The sequence below is a fragment of the Equus quagga genome, chromosome 6, assembly GCF_021613505.1.
Source record: "Equus quagga isolate Etosha38 chromosome 6, UCLA_HA_Equagga_1.0, whole genome shotgun sequence".
In the NCBI taxonomy this organism is placed as follows: domain Eukaryota; kingdom Metazoa; phylum Chordata; class Mammalia; order Perissodactyla; family Equidae; genus Equus; species Equus quagga.
This window is the reverse complement of record NC_060272.1, coordinates 81,519,479-81,538,714: the sequence shown is the minus strand read 5'-3', so window position 1 is coordinate 81,538,714 and position 19,236 is coordinate 81,519,479. Positions and strand designations below refer to the sequence as shown.

Below are 19,236 nucleotides of genomic sequence, written 5' to 3'. Positions count from 1 at the left end.
CAATTTTTGGCTAAATCAATAGTCAATGTTTAAATTATTAGAACCATGTCAATGATGTTTACGTTGAGCCAAGACATGTATTATGATAACATAGTCTCTTTTTTAAATCTATTTACATAGTATTTCCTGGACAAAAAAAGGTTGCCTTTTTTATTTGCTTAGTTTTCCAGGACTGTTTCTTCTCATGTGCTCTAACATAGCCATTAAAACCCCTCTCAATACTATTTTTCACTATTGAATGCATCAGATAATCCGTCAATTCATTTTTTCCCCTGAGACCTCCTTCCTCCCGAATCTCCACTCCCCACCAGCTTGTTGCTGTGGGGCAGCTGCTCCCCTTGGGTCTCCATTTAATGTTCTTGTTCTATTCCCTCCATTTGGCAAAGCACAACCTCCATTAACTTCCTAGTAAGAGTGTACGGGCAGCAGTATCTAAAAATATCCACACGAGACACAGAACGCTTGTTAGCTGCTCTGAGGCGAGTGGGGGAGTGGCCGAGAGCCCTTGACTTGAGCCCCGGCAGCTGGCTGGCTATTTGGTGGTGTGTCTGATGGTGGAGTTTCAGCCCTTCTGTGTTATTCAGAAGTCCTCTAGGGTGTTCACAGAGGACGACTGGGGAGGGTGACGAAGAGCCCCATGTCTTAGGATGTGACTTTCCTTCATTCCCTTGTTTGCTGCCCTGTACACCTGTGCTTCATTGTACCTGGATTCCCAAGTCTGGATTCTGTTTGGTTGAATTTCTCTAAATAATAAATCTTCAGTTTCCTTTAGTGAGAGAACAGGGTGCTGGCTGCTTGTCTTCTTGAAGCCAGGAGGGAGCCTGGGGATCCGACAGCTTAGGACAGAGTCTATCCAATAGTACTGCCTGCAGTTTTCTGCAGTACCTGGTGCCTCTAAGGTGTGAGCCTTCCCAGGTTGCTGTAGGGCTGTTGAGCCCACTGCTTGTGGCCGTCCCCTCCACAGGACTCAGGTCGTAGCTTCCTCCACTCTGGCTAAGTCACCTACCATGCCTCTATCAACTTTGCATCTTCTTAAAATTTGTTGACATCTTTTGTCTACTATTATCTTTGTTTCTGTTCTCAATATCTTTATGAGTTTATACCCTTTTATTGTAGGGAGTTTTAGGCTTTTGCTAGGGAATGGAAATAAACACATGTATTGAATCCCTCCTGAGCAAGCAGCCCTCTGTTTCAGATAGCTTTTGCTATATAATAGACAATCTCAAAACTTTGTGGTTTAAAACAACAAGCTTTTGTTATTTCTCACAGTTTTGTGGATTGGCTGGGCAGCTCTTCTAGGCTGGGCTGGCTTGGCTGGGACAGGATGGTCTAGAATGGTCTCGCTCCCATACCTGGCTGTCGGCCTAGTATCAGCTAAGTTGATGGCCATATGTCTCGCATCATCCAGCAGGTTAGCTCAGGTTCATTCATATGGTAGTGGAAAGTTCTCAGTAGCAACAAGGGAGGGCAAACCCCATTGATCAAACACTCTTCAAGCCTCTCCTTACATCATGCCTGCCAATATTTCACTGGCCAAAGCAAGTCACATGGCCAACTACAGATTCAAGGGCAGAGAAAAGATACTACCTCCTGACAGGAGGAGCTGCAAAGTCACATAGCAAAGGGGCGAGCACACAGGAATGGAAAGACCATGTGGTCCTTTTATAATCTACTACATTGCCTTTATCATTTTAAAGCTTATCATCTACATTTTCAAAAGTTATATTTATGAAAATATAATTTTAAAATAAGATGTAATTGTAAGATTTCTGTTGAATTTTCTATTTTACTATTCTAAGTTATGATTATTGGGTGTACTTTCTGCAGTATGCAGATAAGTCTGACTAAATACACAAATCTAGAATCTTTGGATCCAGGGTTTGAGACTGTCTCAGACTCACCTAAATTTGACTGTGTATATGAACCTTAGAAGTTCAGGAGGGTAACTATATGATAATATTCACACTTCTAAAACCTACAGTTCATAATTTTAGAATTTATTACCACGTTGTTGATTCTTAATGGAGTTAGATAGATTATGCAAGAGTTTGCTACTTGACAGGTAAGTGAAAATGGATAATATGGTATGATTCCCTTATTTACTTTGTTCTCATGGTTGTTTATTTTCTAGAGTACAGACTGCAAAGCTGTAATTAGCACCGTGGAAGGTAGCTCCTTAGACAGCAGTGGATTTTCTCTCCACATCGGTTTGTCTGATGCATATCTCCCAAGAATGTGGGTTGAAAAACATCCAGAAAAAGAAAGTGAGGTATAGTACTTCTTACTTAAAAGTAGGAGACACTGTTGAAAAAATATTTCAGAATAGACTATTTAAATTTGGAAATTATTGATAGTCCTGAAAAACTAGCATTACAAAATGAGCTTTCACCACCCCAAGATTTTACAACTAAAAATACTTAGGATATCAAGCATGACAAACTTCTGAGGTTTCAGCCAGAACTCCCATATGGCATATTTCCTAGAAAGAGTGTAATTTTTACCTTAATCCCTACCAAAAAGAATATCTACCTTTAGACATCACATCAGTTATTCTGTATGCTATTTATAGTTTTTAAGTATCGATACCACAAAAACAGCTACAAAATTATTTATGGCCATAAGACCATTTTATGTGACTGTGATGAAGAATCTCTTCTTATTAAAGCAAAATTTGAAAGTGACATTGGCAAGATGGCTGGATAAGATGTCCTTCCCATGTCTCACAACCACCCCCCCAACAACAATTATTTGCATCCGTTCATGGACAGAAGTGCCTTGTGGGAGCTTTGGGATCCAGTTAGGACATTTGGAAACCCCAGTGCGATCCAGGACTGAGGAGAGCCTTTTGAGAAGGCAGGCTCACACCCAGGCGGCCAACTTGCTGACCATGGGCCTGGCTGCAGAATTGGAAATAGCTTTTTACCTCTGAGAACTCAGCTACAGCCCTGTTTGGCTTGGTCCTGTCACTAGCCCCATACGCCAGGGAATCCAGGAGGAGTTAGGCCCACCTGTGCACCAGGTAATATGTGTACAGAACTTGGTCCCAGCTGTGGGCCCTGAAGTGGCCCATGAACCAGCTACAGCCCCTCTAGGCTGTAGTCCAGGAGCCCCTGGAGGTAAGCCTACCACACCCAGTCAGACTGTAGATTCTAAAAGGCCCAGTAACTGGACTCCAACTTGTTCCAGCCACAGTTGTCAGAGTCCTGCTGGCACAGGGACCCTGCAGGAGACACCCCCATCGGCATCGCTGGAGACCCTAAAAGGGCCCCGTGGTTGCTCACAGCCCCCTCACAGACAGTCTTCCAGCAGTGCTGAGTGTGCAGGGCTTCGGAGGGAGACACTCCCATCTGCACCACCAGATACCCTGAAAGCACCCTATCCACGTCTCCAGCCCTCTCAGAGCCACAGTCTACCAGCAGTCCTGTGGTCCAGAAAACCAGCAGGGGACACTCATGTCTACAACCTTGGAGATTCTGAAATGGCCCTGTATTCAGCTCTAGCCCCCTCCTAGTGGCAGTCCACAAGAAGTCCTGTTGGCATAGGGACCTGCCAGGAAACACTCGTGTCTGCACCTCAGGAGGTCCAAAAAGGACCCTATACTCTGTTCCAGCCTCTCCAGCCATGGTCAGGGATCACTCAGCCTACCCAGAGACCTAGTAGGAAACATAGCCCTCCACACCTCCAGAGCCAGGTGTGCAGACCTCAGTCTTGGCTGTGGAACCTGAACCAGCCCTGGACTTGGTTCCAGCCTCTCTCAACCATGGTCCAAGGCCAATCCTGCCCACCCAGGGACCCATCCACTGACTAGGCAGGAGCCTTCCCAGGGACCTAGTGGGAGCCACATCCATCCACATACCTGGTAGTAGTCTCACTGACTGAGGACCTGTGGACCCTGAAGTGGATCGTTGTCACAGGGTTAACCTACTGAAGAAGGCACTGGATGGAGGCAGTCCCCCCCACCCAGGGACCAGACTGGATCCATGCCTGCCCAACCCCCTAGTAACAAGCAGGTCAACAGCAGACCACACTGCAGACCCAGCAACAGCCTCAAAACTGACCTCAGCCCAGCACAGCTGCAGTTCTGGAGGCAATCCTCTCAGCCCAGGGAACCAAGAGGAGAAGGTTTTTACTGGCTGAAATCACTCTGTAAAGACTGGAAGAGGAGTTCACTCCTTCAAATGCATAGACACCAACGCAAAGTTACACAGATCATGAAGAATTAGGCAAACCTGACACCACTAAAGAAACTAATAAAGCTCCAGTAAATGACCCCAAAGAAATGGAGATCTATGATATGCCTGACAATGAATTCAAAAGAATCATCTTAAGGAAATTCAGTGAAATGCAAGAGAACACAGATAAACAACTAAATGAAATCAGGAAAACAATATATGAACAAAATGAAGAGTTCAATAAAGAAATAGAAACCAAATAAAAGAACCAAACAGAAATCCTGGAGCTGAAGAATACAGTGACAGAACTGAAAAATTCAAAGTTTAACCAACAGATCAATCTTGCAGAAGAAAATCAGTGAACTGAAAGACAGATAATTTGAAATTAAAGGAACAAAAAGAAAAAGAATGAAAAAGAGTGAAGAAAGCCTACATGAAGTATAAAATACCATCAAGCAAATGAACATTTGCATCGTGGGCATCCCAGAAGAAGCGAGAAAGGGGCAGAAAGATTATTTAAAGAAATAATAGCAAAAATCTTCCCAAGTCTTGGGAGAGAGATGAGTATCCAAGTATAGGCAGCTCAAAGGACCCCAAGCAAGATCAACTCAAAGAAGATTACTCCAAGACACGACATAATCAAAACATTAATCAAAGACAAAGAGGGGGCTGGCCCGGTGGCATAGCAGTTAGGTTCTCACACTCCACTTTGGTGGCCCGGGGTTCGTAGTTTGGATTCCAGGTGCAGACCTATGCACCGCTCATCAAGCCATGCTGTGGCAGGCATCCCACGTATACAATAGAGGAAGATGGGCATGGATGTTAGCTCAGGGCTAATCTTCCTCAAAAAAGTTAAAAAAAAAATCAAAGACAAGGAGAGAATTTTGAAAGCAGCAAGAGAAAAATGACTCAACACATACAAGGGAACTACCATAAGACTATCAGCAGATTTCTCTGCAGAAACTGCAGGCCAGGGGGGAGTGGGATGATATATTCAAAGTGCTGAAAGAAAAAACGGCCAACCAAGAATACTGCTCTTTCGGGTTCCTGTAGCCAACTTCAACACATGTGTCTTGGGGGCTGGCTGGGGACTTCTTCCCAAACCACCATGCAAGTCCAGGTGTTTAGCTGTACTTCTGACCAACTGGCTATAAATTAGAGGTTTTCATGACCCGCTCCTTGGGTTTGATTAATTTGCTAAAGTGACTCACAGAACTCAGAGAAACATTTTACTTACTAGGTCACCGGTATATTGTAAAAGAATATAACTCAGGAACAACCAGATGGGAGAGATGCACAGGGCAAGGTGTGGGGAAAGGGTGCAGAGCTTCCCTGCCCTCTCCAGGCACATCACTCTGCCCACATCTTCACATATTCACCAAGCTGGAAACTCAGAAGTCTATCTTTTTGGCTTTTTATAGAGGCTTCATTACATAGGCATGATTGATTAAATCATTGGCCATTGGTGACTGAGTCAAACTCTAGCCCCTCTCTCCTCCTGATGGTCTGGGAGTGGGGCTGAAAGTTCCAACCCTCTAATCACGTGGTTGATTCTCCTGGAAACCAGCCCACATCCTTAGGTGCTGGTCCAAAAGTCACCTCATTAACATAAAAAAAAACTCTTTATTGCTATTATCACTTAGGAATTTCCAAGGGTTTTCAGGGCTGTGAGCAGGAACCATAGATGAAAACCAGATATATATGAGAAATATAGATGGTCATTCAGATGACCAAATATATGTTTCGTAGAAGTCACAGTATAGTATAAACCCAGTAAAACTGTCCTTCAGAAATGAAGGAGAGATAAAGACATTCCCAGACAAACAAAAGCTAAGGGAATTCATCACCACTAGACCTGCCTTACAAGAAATGCTAGAAGGAGTTCTTGAAATGAAAGAACACTAAGTAATAACATGAAAACTTATAAAAGTATAAAACTCACCTGTAAAGGTAAATATATAGTCAATTCAGATTGCCTTAATACTATAATGATGATGTGTAAATCACTTTTACCTCTAGTTTCAAAGTTTAAAACAATAATATTTAAAATAACCATAGCTACAATAATTTGTTAATGGATGCACAATATAAAAAGATGTAAAGCGGGGCCAGCCCAGTGGTGCAGAGGTTAAGTTCACGTGTTCCGCTTCTGCAGCCCAGGGTTCACTGGATCAGATCCCAGGTGCGGACCTATGCACGGCTCATCAAGCCATGCTGTGGCAGGCGTTCCACATATAAAGCAAAGGAGGATGGGCATAGATGTTAGCTCAGGGCCAGTCTTCCTCAGCAAAAAGAGGAGGATTGGAGGCAGATGTTGTTAGTTCAGGGCTAATCTTCCTCAAAAAAAAAATCATGTAAAGTGTGACATCATAGCAAAAATTTGGGAGGAAAAGTAAAAGTATACTTTTTGTATGTGACTGAGAGTAAGTTGTTAGCAGGTTAAAATAGACTGTTATATCCATAACCTGTTTTATTTAAGCTGCATGGTAACCACAAAGATAAGACATATAGTAGTTACACAAAAGGTAAAGAGAAAGGTATTAAAGCATATAAATACAAAAATATAAAATACAAAGGGACATAGTAGGAGAGGAAGAAAGGAACAAATGAACTAAAAAACAGTCAGAAAACAATTAACAAAATGGCAATAGTAAATCCTTACCTTTCAATAATTTCTTTAAATATAAGTAAACTAAATTCTCCAATTAATAGACACAAAGTAACTGAATGGATAAATGAAGAACAAGATCCAGAAACATGCCACCTACTAGAAACTCGCTTTAGCTTTAAGAACACGCATAGGGGCCGGCCCCGTGGCTGAGTGGGTAAGTTCACGTGCTCTGCTTCAGAGGCCCAGGGTTTCGCCAGTGCAGATCCCGGGTGTGGACCTTGCACTGTTCATCAGGCCATGCTGAGGTGGCATCCCACATGCCACAATTAGAAGGACCCACAACTAAAATACACAACTATGTACTGGGGAGCTTTGGAGAGAAGGAAAAATTTTTTTTAAATAATTTTAAAAAAAGAACACACATAGACTGAAAGTAAGGGGTGGAAAAAAATATTCCATGCAAATGGTAACCCAAAGAGAGCAAAAATGGCTATACTTCTATCAGATAAAATAGACTTTCAGTCAAAATGGGTCACAAAAGACTAATGAGGTCACTATATCATGATAAAGGGGCCAATTCATCACACAATTTAACAGTCGTAAATATATATGTACCCAATATTGGAACACCTAAATATTTAAAGAAAATAGTAACAGAACTGAAGGGAGAAATAGACAGCAATACAATAACAGTACAGGACTTCAATACCACACGTTAAACAATGGGTAGATCATCCAGACAGAAAATGAATAAGGAAACAGCAGACCTGAATAACACAATAAACCAAATGGAATTGTCAACTTAAAAGCAAATTTGCCAGTTATTTTACCTTCAAGTTTAGTTTTATCCTTGAGTTTATTCAGGAATAGCCAAAAAGATTGCAATTGGGGATATGCATGCTATGGTGAACCATAGGTAAAGCCACAGAACAAAGGAGGGGAGCTGCTTTTAAAGAGAAAAGGGGGAGAGGGAGGGGCTGTTCTAAAGGAATGTCTGTTGGGGGAAAGTAGCAGTTCAGTGTGGAAATGGCTTCTCATTGGCTGAGCTGCAGCATTTCTCATTGGCTGAGCTGTGGTGTTTCTCATTGGCTGAGCTGCAGCGTTTCTCATTAGCTGGGCTGTTGCGTTTCTCATTGGCTGAGCTGTGGTGTTTCTCATTGGCTGAGCTGTTGCCAGGTCAGGAGGAAAATCTTCCTTCAGCAGTAAAGTCATTGTACTTCCTGTTGGAGATGCAAGCCTACAGTCGCTTCCTGGTTGGAGTACTTGATGAGGTACCATAGGGCATGAAAGCTCCCCCTACAGGCCTTCTTGACTACAGTTTAGTTGAGGTTTGTCTCATTTATTTCACAAAACTAACAGCCATACTGAGAACATTCCATCTAGCAGCACCACAACACATTCTTCTCAAGCACACATGGAACGTTCTCCAGGATGGATCATATGATAGAGCACAAAACAAGTCTTAGGAAATTTAAGATTGAAATTGTACCCAGTATCTTTTCTGACCACAGAGGTGTGAAACTGAAAATCAAGAACAGCAGGTAAGCTGGAAAGTTTACAAATATATGGAAATTAAACAACACAATCCTGAAAAACCAAGCGGGTCCACATATGGGTCAAAGAAGAAGTCAAAAGGGAAATTTAAAAAGTCTTTAAACAAATGAAAATGGAAACCCAACATACCAAAACCTATGGGATATGGCAAAAGCAATTCTAAGAGGGAAGTTCATAGCAGTAAACACCTGTGTTAAGAAAAATGAAAGATCTCAAATCGACTAACTTTACAGCTGAAGGAATTAGAAAAAGAGGAAAAATCTAATCCCAAAGTTAACAGAAGGAAGGAAATAAGAATTAGAGTAGAAATAAATGAAATAGGGACTAGAAAGACATTAGAAAAGTCAGTGAAATGTAGAATAGGTTTTTTTAAAAGATAGACAAAATTGACAAACCTTTAGCTAAACTAACCAAGAAAAAAAGAGAGGACTCAAACAAAATTATAAACGAAAAAGGAGACATTACGACTGAAACCAGAGAAATACAAAGGATCATAAGAGACTTCTATGAACAATTATACACCAACAAAATAGATAATCTAGAAGAAATGGATACATTCCTAGACTGAATCATGAAGAAACAAACTCTGAACAGACCAATAACTACTAACAAAATTGAATCAGTTTTCAAAAACCTCCCAATAAAGAAAAGCCTAGGACCAGATGGTTTCACTGCTGAATTCTACCAAACATTTAAAGGATAATTACTACCAATTCTTTTCAAGCCCTTCCAAAAAACTGAAGAGGAGGAAACACTCCAAAACTCATTTTATGAGACCAGTATTACCCTGATGCCAAAGCCAGAAAAGCACACTACAAGAAAAGAAAGCTACAGGCCAACATCCCTGATTTATCTAGATACAAAAATTCTTAACAAAGTATTAGCAAACTGAATTCAGCAGCTCATCAAAAGGATCATGCATCATGATCAAGTGAGATTTATCCCTAGGATGCAAGGATGGTTCAACATGCGCAAATCAATAAATGTGATACACCACGTTAATAGAATGAAGGATAAAAATCATATGATCCTCTCAGTAGATGCAGAATAAATGTTTGACAAAATTCAACACCCTTTCATGATGAAAGCCTTTGACAAATTGGGTATAAAAGGATCATACCTCAGCATAATAAAGACCATATATGACACACTCATAGCTAACATCATATTTAATGATGAAAAGCTTTCAGCTTTTTCTCTAAAATCAGAAACAAGACAAGAGTGCCCACTCTCACCATTCCTATCCAGCAAAGTACTGGAAGTCATAGGTAGAGCAATTAGGCAAGAACAAGAAATGAAAGGCATACAAATAGGAAAGAAAAAAGCAAAACTGTCTCTGTTTGCAGATGACATGATCTTATGTATAGAAGGCCCTAAAGACTCCACCAAAAAACTGTCAGAACTAAGAAATGAATTCAAGAAAGTTGTAAGATAGAAAATCAACATACAGAAATCAGTTGCATTGCTATACACTGACAACAAACTATCTAAAAAAAATAAAACAATCCCATTTACAATAGAATCAAAAACAATAAAATGCTTAGGAATAAATTTAACCAAAGGAGGTGAAAGATCTGTACATTAAAAGCTATAAGACACTGATGAAAGAAATTGAAGAAGACAGTTGATGAAATAAATGGAAAGATAGGAATAGCAAAGCAATCTTGAGAAAGAAGAGCAAGACTGGAGCATTACACTTCCTGATTTCAAGCTATACCACAAAGCTATAGTAATCAAACAGTACAACACTGTTATAAAAATAGACATATAGACCAACAGAACAGAATTGAGAGCCCAGAAGTAAACCCAAGCATCTGTGGGCAACTAATATTTGACAAGGGAGCCAAGAATAATCAATGGGGAAAGGATAGTCTTTTCAATAAACAGTCTTGGGAAAACTGGATATGTACATGCAAAAGAATGAAATTGAGCCCCTGTCTTACACTACTCACAAAAATTAACTTGAAATGGATTAGACTTAAGTGTAAGACTTGAACCATAAAACTCCTAGAAGAAAAAATCGGTAAAAAACTCCTTGAGGGGCCGGCCTGGTAGCATATTGTTTAAGTTCACACACTCTGCTTCAGCAGCCTGGGGTTCACAGGTTTATATCCCAGGCACAGACCTATGCACAGTTCTTCAAGCCATGCTGTGGCGGCATTCCTACAAAATAGAGGAAGATTCGCACAGATGTTAGCTCAGCAACAATCTTCCTCAAGCAAAAAGAGGAAGATTGGCAACAGATGTGGGCTCAGGGCCAATCTTCCTCACCCAAAAACAAAACAAAACAAACAAACAAAAAGCTCCTTGACATTGGTATTGGCAACAATTTTTTAGAGATGACACTAAAAGCACAAGCAACAAGAGCGAAAATTAGTAAGTGAGACTACATCAAACTAAAACACTTTTGCACGGCAAAAGAAAAAATCAACAAACTGCAGAGGCATTTTCTTCCTTGAGATGGAAGAAAATATTTGCAAACCATATATCAGATAAGAGGTTAATATCCAAAATATTGGATAGGAAGGAACTCATATAACTCAATAGCAAGAATACTAACACAGAACATGCATCGCCTAATAATGGGAAGACGTTCTAAGAAATGTGTCATTAGGTGATTTTGTCATTGTGCAAACATCCTAGAGTGCACTTATACAAGCCTAGATGGTATAGCCTACTACACACCTAGGTTACATGGTACTAATCTCTTGGGACCACTGTCATATGTGTGGTCCATCGTTGACCAAAATGTCATTATGCAGCACAACTGTAATTTGATTAAAAAATGTGCAGAAGACCTGAATAGAAATTTTCCCGAAGAAGACATACAAATGGGCAACAGATACATGAAAAGATGTTCAACATCGCTAATCATCAGGGAAATGCAAATCAAAACCACAATGAGAGATTACCTCACACCTGTTAGAATGGCTGTTGTCACAAAGACAAAATATAAGTGTTGGCAAGAATATGGAAAAAAGGGAACGCTTGTGCACTGTTGGTGGGAATGTAAATTGGTACGGCTACTATAGAAAACAGTATGGAGGATTCTCGAAAACTTAAAAGTAGAACTACCATGTGATCCAGCTACCCTAGTTCTGGGTATATATCCAAAGGAAATGAAATCACTATCTCAAACAGATATCTCCCCCCAATGTTCATTGCAGCACTATTCACAATAATCAGAACATAGAAACAACCTGTCTCCACTGATGGATGAGTGGATAAAGAAAAAGAGATTGTGTGTATATATATATATATATATATGTATGTATATTTACACACATACATATACATAACAGAATATTACTTAGCCATAAAAAAGAAGGAAATCCTACCATTTCAACAACATGGATGGACCTGAAAGATATTATGCTAAGTAAAACAAGTCAGACAGAGAAAGACAAATACTGTATAATCTCACTTAAATGTGGCATCTAAAAAAAGCCGAGCTCATAGAAACAGAGAGTGAAATGTTGGTTGCCAGGGGCTGAGGGTGGACAGTTAGAAATGGGGAGATGTGGGTCAAAGGGTACTAACTTCCCGTTACAAGGTGAATAATTTCTGGGGATCCGGTATACAGCATGGTGACTGTAGTTAACAATACTGTATTATATACTTGAAAGTTACTGAGAGACTAAATCTTACATGTTCTCACTACAAAACTATAGTTATGTGAGGTGATGGATATGCTAACTAACCTTATCATGGGTAATCCTTTCACAATATGTACATGTTTCAAAACAGCACATTGTACACCTTAAACTTACACAGTGTTATATATCAATGATATCTCAATAAAGCGGGGCAAATGTTTTTTAAAATTGAAACTTAGATGATAGTAGTTATACTTTAAGTGTTGGTTGACTAATAAAATAAAAGATAAGTATGCACATTTTAGTAATCCCAATAGCATCTATGTTCCTTTTAGAATAGCGTGTTCAGATATAGTGAGAGAGAGAGGCTTTTCATTTACTGGCTCCATAGAGAATGTTGATACCATGTGAATTTTCTGGTAGTAATTCTGTATGAATTCTGGACCTCTCAGGGGTTTACGGCCTACAAATTGGAAACTCCAGCTCTGACACTCTATTTTTCATTTGAACTCCCATAGCCATCTCATTGTTGAGTAAATAATATTGTTTCTATTTTTATAGTATTATTTTACCTGACTAGAAAGCTTTTGAATTTTACAAGTAAATCTTTCCCAATAAAAATTACACATTTATGCCAAATTCTGAAAATCCTAGCTATATGTATATCCTACTTTTTACCTTAGAGAGATGCCTGAAATATTAGCTGTATATAAACTAAATCGTCTCTCCAAAGCCGTGAGAGAACATGGTGTTTTAAAAGAGCCTGGTCGGGGGGGCCGGCCCCAGGCCTGAGGGGTTAAAGTTCCCTGCACTCTGCTTCAGCAGCCCGGGGCTCACAGGTTCCAATCCTGGGTGCAGTCCTATTTCACTCATCAGCCGTGCTGTGGAGGAATCCCACATGCAAAATAAAGGAAGATGGGCACAGATGTTAGCTCAGTGCTAATCTTCCTCAAGCAAAAAAGAGGAGGATTGGCAGCGGATGTTAGCTCAGGGTGAATCTCCTCACACAAAAAAAAGAGCGTGGTAAATTGATAGAACCCTTTAGTAACAGGAAGAAGCACATTTTAATTCATCTTTTCTGTAAACATGGATTTTTACACCTTGGGTATGCTTTAAATGAAACACACACTTGTAGATAGTTTTGTGTATCTATATGCCTCCTTTAATTGAGGATTATAGGATTTTTTTTGCCAGCCATTCCCACTGGCAAGTGGCACATCCCCATGAGAGTCTGAGGTCTCGTGAGAAGCAGCAGACTCAAGCCCAGGGGTTTCCACCAGTTTGTAGTGGGCTGCCCTTTATTCTCTGTCACTCTGTCCCAGTTATGTGTCCATCATTTAGAAAGACCATGTGGGTGAGTTTTTGGATCGAAATCTTGTGCTCTCTTGGCCTGTAAAGTAAACCAGTATAAATAAGTCAGCCCAGTTTAAGTCCTGAGAAGCACCAGTCCACACTGTTTTTCTCCTTTTAGGCCTGCATGCTTGTTTTTCAACCAGATCTTGATATTGCCCTCCCTGACCTCGCCGAGAAGAGTGAAGTGGTTATTTGTCTCGATTGCTCCAATTCGATGGAGAGTGTGCCATTTTTGCAGGCCAAGCAAATTGCCTTATATGCACTGTCCTTGGTGGGTAAGAAGCAGAAGATAAACATCGTCAAGTTTGGCACAGGTGAGTGCTCCAGTCTAATGTGTCCTTTTTCTTCAATAGTAACACACTCAGGAGTAGAGCTGATGGCTTTTGGGACCCGTGACCTCATCTGTGGAGCAGGAGGTAGCATAGCATGGAGTTCCAGGACAAGAAACTTGGAGCCAGATCCCCAGGTTCAGATTCCAACTCGACCACTTACTAGCTCTAGGTGTTGCTTTGCGCAAGTTACTTCAGTTTTTCATGCCTCAGTTTCCTCATCCATAAGATGAGGGTAATAGCCCCTATCTCATAGTCTTGTTGTGAGGATTGAACTAATGTATGTAAAGGATTTAAAACAGTGCCTATTCCATAGTAAGTGCTATATAAATATTACTATTTTTATTACCAGCCCTGGTGGTTTAGTGGTTGAGATCCAGCGCTGTCACCATCGCAAGCCCAGGTTCGTTTCCTGGTGAGGAAACCACACCACCTGTCTGTCAGTTGTCACACTGTGACGTCTGCGTGCTGCTGTGATGCTGAAAACTCTGCCACCGGTATTTCAAATACCAGCAGGGTCACCCATGTTGGACAGGTTTCAGCGGAGCTTCCAGACTAGACAGACTAGGAAGAAGGACCTGGCCTCCTACTTTCAAAAAAATTGTCATTGAAAACCCAATGAATGGCAGTGGAGCACAACAAAAAAGAACAGACCAGGTTCCGCTCTGTTGTACACAGGGTCACTAGGAGCTGGAATCAACTCCGGCACTAACAACAAATGTTATTAGCAGCTGACCCAGATGCAAGCCTCTTGTTCTGATGAGTATGAGGGTCCCAAGGATATGGACAGATCATTTGAAATCAGCACAGTAGTAGAAAATCTGTAAGGAATGGTCTCTGGAGGCATCAGATTTGCCTATTAGAAGAAAGGGAATGCCATTCTCCAGGTGGGGTCCGGGGATCTCAGCCACCAGAAGGCGGCACGTCAGGGATGAGAGCAGCAGAGTGGAGTGAGGGGGCAAGCATGTCCTATTGCTTCTTGTCTTCTGTGCCATTCAGCAGCAGGCTTATCCCTTTTACAAAGGAGCCAGGATCTGCTACTGCTGGGGGAAGAGGTCACATAAGCCTGGGGCGTACAAAGGACACAGAAGGAGCATGTGCCGGCTGCCTGTGCGATTGCTACACCCACATCTTATTTAGCGTAAGCAATCTGCTACAGAACAGAAGGCCAGAACTTAATTTTACTCAGAACATTTTGTACAGTAAAGTGTGTAGTTTGAATGCACTAGTATTTATTACTTAAAGGAATACTGTGGTGAATTTTTATGTTAAAATTATCAAACATTATTGCTTGTTAGTGGTCCATAAAGTGACTATGTAATGGCAACAACTCATGCCAGTCATATTCTGCAGGTTATCAGGAGTTATTTTCATATCCCAAGCACGTCACAAGCAACAGTATGCCAGCAGAGTTCATTATGGTGAGTAAAAGAAGCTTCCTTCATCTCCTGTGCCTTTTTCTATCAAGTTTTAGTGGTACCGTCCAAGACTTACTCCCTCCGAAACCACCATCAGGACTTCCCTAGTCGTTCAGTTTTATTTTGGTGGGCTCTTTTATTTCACTAATAAAAGCAATATGAAGTCATTAAAGAAAAATTGGAAATTAAAAAGGCTAGAAAGAAAAAAATTACCCACAGCTCCACCACCCAAATATAACCAGCATTAGCAGTTTCAGAATGTTTTCTTCCGTCCCCTTTTTTTCTTTTTCTTAAAATGGAGCGAGCTGAGAGTGACCAGTTGCCACCTCAGTCCGGGATGACAAACCTAGGAGTTTGATGTAATAGTTCTTTGAAAACCATAAAAAGTCAAATAAGCCCAGTGATAATATTATAGTTACTGTGTGACATGAAGTCAACTAAAAGGATATAAGCATAATTGTTTCACCAATGTATAATTAGGAAAAAATATCTTTTCAATGATGATATCTCTAAACCCTCATTAAGAGATGTGCTTTAGTGGGGCTGGCCCCGTGGCCGAGTGGTTAAGTTCGCGCGCTCCGCTGCAGGCGGCCCAGTGCTTCGTTGGTTCGAATCCTGGGCGCGGACATGGCACTGCTCATCAGACCACGCTGAGGCAGCGTCCCGCATGCCACAACTAGAAGAACCCACAACGAAGAATACACAACTATGTACCGGGGGGCTTTGGGGAGAAAAAGGAAAAAATAAAATCTTAAAAAAAAAAAAAAAAAAAAAAGAGATGTGCTTTAGTAAGTGATTACAGTAAATTATTAATATACTCGAACAGGAGTAAGTAATCTTTTGCTTCGTTTCCTCCAGTCTGCTTCACCTACCATGGGAAATACAGACTTCTGGAAGACACTCCGATATTTAAATTTACTGTACCCTTCTCAAGGCTTACGGAACATTCTCCTGATATCTGATGGGCACCTCCAGAATGAGAGGCTGACATTGCAGCTTGTGAGAAGAAACGTCCAGCATACCAGGCTCTTCTCCTGTGGTGTTGGGTAAGTAGGTCGGAGGTCTAGTCACACCATGAAAACCACAGGGAAAACGCAGCCTGCGGGTAGGTGTTTTGGCGGCCTGCACAGGATTTTTGGAAGTTCTGAACTTGACTCTACTATATAGAAACTGTCAAGCATAGAGGTGTAGCGCTCTCAGCTCGGGCCAGACTGCCTGGGGCTCAGACTTGAGTCAGCCACTCAGCTGTGACCGTCACCATTTTGCTTATCCTCTTGTCTGTAAAATGAAGATGATAATGAAAATGTAGGTTTAAAGAGGCTTGCTCTGAGGATTAAATGAGCTCATATATAGAAAGCACTGAGAATAGAGCTGAATCAATGTTACACATTGTTATTTTGCATAAAAATCCAAATTTCCAGCCTATCCTGAGAGGCCTGAAGATGTGGCACTGCCAGACACGTCCCCTCCTGTGGCTGTTTCTGACTGGGGCTGAGGAGTGCCTGCTGCTGGGGGCGGCCCCCACCCAGGTGCTTTGCTCCCTCACAACACCTTTCTGGTTGCTGTGAGCATTTTCAAACCTTGTAATGTACACAGAATCTTTCTCTAGGGAGGCTAAGACCCCATGATTGTTGGAATTAACCCCTCCCCAATTATAGTTAGCTTTTTTGGATTGAACTGAGGTATATGGTGTACATATAAGGAAAACACAGAACAAAGGGGGCCAGACCCATGTTTGCACAGAGCATGCCCCACCCCCTCGCCTCCCCATCCCAGTGGTGATCACCAGGCCTTCCTGTTCTGAGGCAGCACAGAGAGCAAGACCCTCCCCTCAACATGTTTACAGGGGGTGGGGTGTTGGTGTTCCCTGGGGCTGCTGTGCTGTCCTGGGCTGGGAGCCCCCTAAAGCCTCAGTAGGAGCTCCAGGAGCTGGTACCCGTGACCCCCTGTGATGGCCCTCTGTGCTGTACCCAGGCCAGACCTTCCTGCCCAGAGAGCGCTTTTCTTCTCTCTGCCCTCCTCAGTCACAGATCCTAGTCTCATTCTCTGTAATCTGAGGCCTAACAGGACATCACAGACCAACTAGGAAATTTATCCAACCCAAAGCAGACTCCCCCAGGAGTTGTTCCTAACAGGACTTCACCTGAGAACTCCTACCTGCAGACACGGGGTGGTCGGCCCTAACCTGCCGCAGGAATGTGTCCCCTCCCTACCTGAGTCAGGGCCCTATTCCATCTTCCTGGTCACATCACTGCCTCCCTGCTCCCTCCACCGCGTCGGACGTGCCGTGCAGGATCAGGCTCAGACCCCTCAGCACAGAAGGCATGTCCCCTGTTGATTCCTTGTGTGCTGAGGGCATATCATGGGACAGACACTGCTCGGCGCTAGACCGCAGCTCTGTGTGTGAGGAGACGGACAGCAAACCGTCCAGTAAGCTCAAAGGGGAGATGGGTTTTCCTAAGCGCCAGGAAGGAAAAAATGGGGGTTCTGTGATGGGGGTGACTGGGGTGGGTGGGCACAAGCCTCCTTTGGGTGGTGACTTGCTTTGACACGACCCAGCCTGAGGGAGCTAGGATTGTTACTGATGATCTGTCAAGTTTTTAAGATCTTTCTAAATGTTTCTCTTTTACACCTAAGTACTCGTTTGTGTTCACAAACTCTAGCAAGATGTTGTGAGTTCTCCAAGAGTAGTGACTGCTCATCCTGCCTCTTGTAACAAGCTGTCCTCTGAGGCGCACACAGGAGCACAAAAAGGTTTCCAAGCAGCCTCACTAGCTGACGAACTCGATACAAACAAGTAAACTTGATTTGAGGATTTTCTAATCAGTGCTGTAATCACTGCCAATTAATTTTGACAACTAAAGACACATCCGGTCTTTATCAATAGGCTAAAGAATGTTTCAGAAATAACTTTTTTAAGCTCTTTTTCTGAAAATTAATTGATCATTTCTTTAACATTTTAGGGGGAACCTCTCTAAGAAAGGCGTTCTTGAAAGTTATAGAATTATTATTGAGAGAAATTTAATAGGACATTGTCATTCAATATCACAGATGATCTTCGCTAGAATGAGAGTCACTTCTTTATACCTTTTGCTATCGAGGTGTGCATCACATGTTAACTTAGACTGCCGTTTCTTGGCCTTTGGGGTCAGATCGGGTGCCCTGGACACTCACTGAAAGCAGGCTGATACCCGTCAGCCTTCTGACACCTTTTGGGGTTTTCAGAATCATCTCCTGCTTCCTTTGGTAAAGCAGAAGTCAAGAATTTCTGCTTTTTTCTATTGTGAAAGAGAAGTAAGTCCTCTGATATGTGGGAGCTTAAATTACCCAGCTCTTCAGATGTTTGATACTCTGTCATGAGTTTTATTTCTTTACCCTCAGCTACTTCTGTAAATTCTTCTTCATGTCATATCTCTTTTATTGAGTTTCATGCTGTGTCACCATTGTTAACTAATGTACTTCAAAAATGTTGGCAAAAGTTTTTGAAAATTAAAATTTGTGAAATGTGATCAGTTCTACAGCGAATCATCATATCTTAAGGATTTTGTCCCAGTGTGGTGCTGGAGTATTTGAATATTTTAACTCAAAATCCAAACATAGTTGGAAAAAACAGGTATGTTTCTCAAACATCTTATTTCTAGTCTTATATTTACGTGTGGAAATATTGTCTTCTTACAAATCTAGTGATAGTAACTGCTATGTTTTCATTCATGGAAAGAGAAGCTAGAAAGAGGCAAAGGTAGAAAGGTGAGCCCCGCCCTTAGCTGATACTCAGTGCTGAAAGACAGCAGCTACTTGACTGGGCTGTTCTCCTAGCTAATAGTTTGGTTTCTTCTTTATAAAGTGTCACGGACTGACTTTTAAAAGTGACGTATTATACGTGTTTTGCTAGGATTCATTTCTTATTGTGGTGAAATATACATGAAATATACCACTTTAACCATTTTTAAGTATACAATTCAGTGGCATTAAGTACATTCACAGTGTTGTGCAGCCATCACCACCATCCATCTCCAGAACTTTTTCATCCTCCCAAACAGAAACTCTGTACTCATTAAACAACTACTCCCCATTCCACCCTCCCCCAGCCCCTGGTAACGACCATTCTACTTTGTGTCTATATGAATTTGACTACTTTAGATGCCTCATGTAAGTAGAACCTTACAATATTGATTCTTTTGTGCCTGGCTTATTTCATTTGGC

At 41.6% G+C, this 19,236-nt stretch overlaps 1 protein-coding gene across 4 annotated transcripts in view; it reads left to right on the top strand.

Moving 5' to 3' along the window:
* PARP4 (poly(ADP-ribose) polymerase family member 4) overlaps nucleotides 1–19,236 on the top strand; it is a 129,677-nt gene that overhangs the window by 68,345 nt on the left and 42,096 nt on the right. For all 4 annotated transcript variants that reach the window (XM_046664101.1, XM_046664099.1, XM_046664100.1 and 1 more), the window contains 5 exons: nucleotides 2,132–2,269; nucleotides 13,405–13,600; nucleotides 14,969–15,036; nucleotides 15,892–16,079; nucleotides 18,547–18,646. In XM_046664101.1, the coding sequence (XP_046520057.1) occupies nucleotides 2,132–2,269; nucleotides 13,405–13,600; nucleotides 14,969–15,036; nucleotides 15,892–16,079; nucleotides 18,547–18,646 (690 nt within the window). The remainder of the gene's footprint in view (nucleotides 1–2,131; nucleotides 2,270–13,404; nucleotides 13,601–14,968; nucleotides 15,037–15,891; nucleotides 16,080–18,546; nucleotides 18,647–19,236) is intronic.